General features: G+C 41.3%; 1 protein-coding gene across 1 annotated transcript; it reads right to left on the reverse strand.

The window, feature by feature from the left end:
• Window positions 1-715: 715 nt before the first annotated feature.
• dhrs1 (dehydrogenase/reductase (SDR family) member 1) lies at window positions 716-4,194 on the reverse strand. Its single transcript, XM_069711331.1, has 8 exons — window positions 4,051-4,194; window positions 3,720-3,863; window positions 3,519-3,598; window positions 3,146-3,278; window positions 2,854-2,997; window positions 2,700-2,769; window positions 1,421-1,501; window positions 716-1,311 (listed from the first exon to the last, which is right to left on the reverse strand). Exons 1-8 carry the CDS (start codon window positions 4,192-4,194, stop codon window positions 1,175-1,177), a joined length of 933 nt encoding a protein of 310 aa, XP_069567432.1. The 3' UTR covers window positions 716-1,174.
• Between the last annotated feature and the right edge of the window lie 949 nt (window positions 4,195-5,143).

A 5,143-nucleotide genomic window follows, 5' to 3' on the forward strand; every position in this document is an offset into this window, starting at 1 on the left:
GTCATATTTTCTCGGAGGAACTCCTCTTTTAATCTCAGACAAGAAGATCAAATTTAAAGGGCTCCTGATGTTAGGAACCAGAGGAAACTCAAATTGGGCTGGTTAACCTGGAAGAAGGTAAATTATACATGAAAAAAAGTGATTCATTGCACACACACACACATATTTCATAGGCTGATATAGACGTTTTAAATTCATTATGTTAGCATCTTTTGTAACTTTAAGGCCAAACAATTATAAAGAAAACAAGTTCCCCTTGACACTTTTTTTTGCCGGAAGTTTCGAGACGGCTTTAAATCAGCATTAAAGGGATCCGTCTGGTTGGGAAATAAAATAATGCGGTTAATAGAACATTTAAGCAAATAAGATACGACAAATTGAAATAATTCGACTCATTTTAAATTGCGCCAATTGACCTCCTTGTTACTCAGAGAGTCAATACGTGGCTTATTGACTCCCTGAGTAACAAGGAGGTTTAGATGAAATGATGCACTCAAGTTCTAACGACATATTTTACACCAGCACCTCTTGTATTTTTCTTTCTATTGTAAAAGAGACCAAAGTATAAGATCAACAGTGTTTCGGTGAGACTGCGTGAACTTCAAAAAAAATGAGCTGAATTTATATCAGTGATGTTCCCTCACTGAAATAAAAGCAGATGCATTTTAAACAGTTTTGTTATTTTGCAACAAAGAAGAGAGGAATGTGAACAGCAGCAGGTTTATATTCCTTTATTGAACGGTTTGTTACTTAGCTGCCATACAGTAGTTATGGTAGTGTCTGTATGTAGATTTAATGGAAGCATAACAAATGCAAAAATAAGGTAAAAATGCACATTTCTGTGTTTCTAAAAGTGCATCTTCAGCTGTATAATACTGAAGAGAAAAACACAATTGGTAGTTATAATAATTAGCTTCACCTCCGACTGACTTTAGTGTTCATGTTGCAGAAAGTAAGCGAGGATGTCCTCCATGTTTACCTTGTTTAGGTCAGACTTCACTGAATCACAGTCATTAAGTGCTCAAGTGGGAATTAATACACACAATTGGATAAACAGTCCTTCAAAGAATATTATAGCGAGTCTTCATTCTCACGTAATCCTTCTCGTATTAGAAATGGTTGTGGTTTTAAACCACGGAACAAGAGCTTTACAAAACAACCGTGGCAGAAGTGTTTAGAAGTGGCTGTTTGCCAGCGAGAGCACAAAGCGAGGCAGCCGCAGGAACGAGGGGACAACAACCGACAGCCAGGAGATGTATGGGACCTGGCTCAGGAGGAATTTCAGGGAGGTGTAATCAACCACACTCCGCCCTGAAAATAAACACAGACAACACACCATGTTCGAGTCCATTTCTTTTTTTTTTTTTACAAATGTGTCATCTTCAGATCTTAAAAGGAAGAAAGAAAAATGCAGATTTACCATCAACATCCTTAATCCCGTAACGTCTTGCCAGGTCACAAGTCAGGAGCACTTTCCCAGTCAGCGACATCAGATTTTTGTCTTGCAGGGAGAAAAGAAAAGACACCACAATCAAAATATGCTTACTTAAAAAAAAAAAAAAGTAAATAAGGCTTTCTAAAATTATCATCTGACCCGTGTCAGCGTTTCTCAGCATTCTGCATGAAAAGCTCAGTTCAGACTGAAGACTGCAGCTAATCGCAGTTCTCCAGTGTCCATCGGTCTGAAACCTGCCAGTTCACACCAAAGCAACAAGACCAGTCGCTGTAACATCTCCATAGCAACAACTCGCTGTACTTTTATTTTCACTTTTTTTCACTTTTTCATAGCTGGATGTAATTTGTAGCGTTTTAATACATGAATGAGGATCGTGGTGGTGATGTACTTTGAACAGTTGCAGTTTTAGTCGTGATGAAACGGTGAAAACATTAAAAAAAAAAAAAAAATCAAGAATTTGGAGCTGCCCATGGGTGCTCCAACAAAACACCCTGGGCGTTTATGCAAATTTATGCAGTAAACTTAAGACAATAGATATCCCCTCCTATGTTAATTTCTCCCATCTTTTTCGACAGCAGAAGAAGCAGCAGTTCTGTCTTTTAGTGGAGCTGTTGTGCAATGAGCAGAATAAACACCAAGGCTGGAGATATACTTGCTTTAAACTTTAAATCAGGCACATCAGGATGTTCTAATTATATCCGTCTGGCTGCCTTCTAGTTGAGTCATCAGGTAACACGCAGCGTACAGAGGCACGTACGTGACCTTTAACGCTCATGACGCAAGCGGTTGTGAACGTGAACGTGAGGTTGAAGTAAAAGCATATCTCGGTCCAGACAGTATTTCAGCAGGTGAACAGCTGATGATAACACAACGCCGTTTGAGCCATAAAAACTGGGAAAAACACAGACACTACTCTGCATGATATACTCTATTACACGGGGGTGGGCGGATCAGGGCCCAGTAGTTTCTTACTACAGTCGCATGATTAACTGCTTTACAAGTGGACAAATTTGTCATTTACACTCCATTAAAATTGATGTTAAATAAAAGTATTTTCTCTCAATGTTCGAAAAGTTTTGTCTCGTCACGTTTGGTCTGAACGGGGCTTTAAAATCAACAGCCCGTGCAGATCAAACCTGTGTACACAGTTACTCTATAAAGTCTTTCTGGCGGACGTCTACTGGTCTGGAGGTGTTACCGCTTCTCCATTTAACAACACCATCTCCCAGGGGTACAGTCCCACCTTTAGCCAGGTCCACGATGCACTTCCCGCTCAGTTCTGTGGTTTCTCCGTTGACAAATGCCTCTTTAAACTGAGGAAAAATAAAAAGGCAGAGTTTTAGGATACAGCTGAAGCGGCTGCCGTGACGAATGATTTGCTGATAGAAACGGTCTACCTTCGGATCTGTGCCCTGTGGTGTGTCTTTCTCGATTATGAGCTGAGATACCAACTCTGTCTGTACGGCTCCGGGCCACAGGCTGACTGAAGCCACTCCTCTACTTTTCAGCTCTACAGCCATGTCTGCTGCCAGCCTGTCGCACTGGAAACAAACCATAAACAAAACAGGCCTTTATTAAACTGCCACAACATATCCAACGTGCCCAGGTGTAGTATTTAGACCTAATTATATAGAGCATCTACTGGGTCGCGATAAAAGAGATCTAGGACTCTGTAAGAAGATAACTTACTGCAGCTTTGCCCACACCATATGGCACATTGAAGAGATACCGCAGCCCCCCCATGGAGGAAATGGTCACTATCAAACCCCGACCATGAGCCACCATCAACCGTGACGCATAAACAGAGAAGAAATAGTGACCCCTGCCAGATAAGGACAAACGGAAATAAGTCACGTCATTTTTGTTCAAAATCCCGGCGTGCAACTCCCTCTCAGTTTGTTTCCTGTATGATTACATATTGTCAAAGGGGAACTGAACTCACAGCTAAAAACAGACAAAAACAAGTTGGGTAACAGCTGATGTCGACCATGACACAGTTTACTGTCAATGACTCAGTAAAACTCACCAGACATGATTCAGCACAAACGCACACAGTCAGTACCTGAGGCCTGTGTTGTTGATGGAGTCCCAAAAAGATGGATCCGTTTCCCAGAACTTGATACCCATGTTCTCGAAGATAGCCTGGAATAAGAAACGACACAGTCCTCTCTCGGTTTCCTTTCATTCACACTCTACACGTGTACTTCAGTTCATTCTACTGTATGAAGTCTGATTTACCCACAGGTGTTCTTGTGAGACCTACCTGTACTCCAGCGTAGGCATTGTTAACCAGTACATCCAGTCTGCCGTTCTGTTCACGTTTGATCCGCTCAAACAGACCTTCAATGTCTGAATCCTTTGTAGAATCACAGATCACTGGCACACAGTTCCCACCTCTCTCCTTCACCTGTTTTCAGATTCAAGACATCAGACTTCAACACTTCTACATCAGCGTGACAGAGAAATCCACGTTTCAGGTGCAGCAGACATCGACCTGACAAAGACCGAGGAACCGACATTACTTTGGCTAATCATTGCCTTTCTAAATGATCGCGGTTTAATTTATGTATAGCAATGCAAGCAGTGAATGTCACCTGTGCAGCAGTTTGATTCAGGGTCGTCTCCTGGCGCCCTGTGATGTAGACGGTGGCTCCCGCCTCTGACAGCTGCAGAGCGATTCCTCTGCCAATGCCCCTGGAGGCACCAGTCACCACACACACCCAGCCGGACAGTGACATCTTCTTCTCTGGAGGAGGAACCAACACAATAAGCAGTAAGCTCTCACACACACACACACACACACACACACACACACACACACACACACACACACACACACACACACCATACAAGCTATATACACACAGAAGATCATTAACCCTCCTATTGTCCTCGGGTCAAAATGACCTGCAGCTGTGTTCAACCAAGTTCTATTTTATTTTCATATTTTTTTGGGGATCATTGGTGACAAGGAGGCTGTGAGGGTTTCTTTAAAGAATGATGACCAATGATCACAAAAAAATATAGAAATAAAACAGAACTTGGTTGAACACAGCTGCGGGTCATTTTGACCTGAGGACAACACGAGGGTTAAACGGTCTATGAGGGTTCATTTGGTCAGAGGTCAACAGGAAAGTCTAAATAAGTTGTAACATGGTTGCGTAAATCAAGCAGCACGATTACCAATCACTGTCCAAAGGTCCCATGATATCTCGAGCAGTGATATTTTGCCTTACACAACTGCTTATGGTCCTGTCAGTGTTAGTCAGCATTTTTCATGTGAGTTTGACCTGTGACTCTGATAATCTTAGGGATAATCATCAGTGAGGATTACGAAAGGTTTAAAAGTTAAAGATGATTCAAACTTCCCATGTCATAACGAGGCTACATTTAAATGTTACAGGAGGAAAATACAACTTAATAATACCACACAATCAATGTCTACTACTGACTGTGTATTGATACCATCAGTTATCTTTGTCCTCACTATAAAACACACTTTTAGATTAGGCTTTGCTCGATCTTCTGGTGAACTCATTTATTTCTAACAGTCAAAGATTAGAGACTTTTCCACTTCAAAAACTGACGTCTCCTTACTGAACTATTGAAAAGGTTCGAGACTTTGTTGTTATTTAGCAGAGTATTAAACACATAATAATAATAATAATGCATCAAAACAATACCTGA

This window comes from Brachyistius frenatus, unplaced genomic scaffold (genome assembly GCF_029030835.1).
Source record: "Brachyistius frenatus isolate BFR_SWC_R1_liver_20210118 unplaced genomic scaffold, ASM2903083v1 Contig_99, whole genome shotgun sequence".
NCBI classification, from domain to species: domain Eukaryota; kingdom Metazoa; phylum Chordata; class Actinopteri; family Embiotocidae; genus Brachyistius; species Brachyistius frenatus.

Excerpts from the sequence above, each read along its gene's own strand:
- dhrs1 (XM_069711331.1), bottom strand. The coding sequence starts at position 4,194 with ATGTCACTGTCCGGCTGGGTGTGTGTGGTGACTGGTGCCTCCAGGGGC. Across the intron at positions 3,864-4,050 it reads TGAATCAAACTGCTGCACAG|GTGAAGGAGAGAGGTGGGAA; the intron begins GTGACATTCACT and ends ATCTGAAAACAG. Across the intron at positions 2,770-2,853 it reads CACAGGGCACAGATCCGAAG|TTTAAAGAGGCATTTGTCAA; the intron begins GTAGACCGTTTC and ends ATTTTTCCTCAG.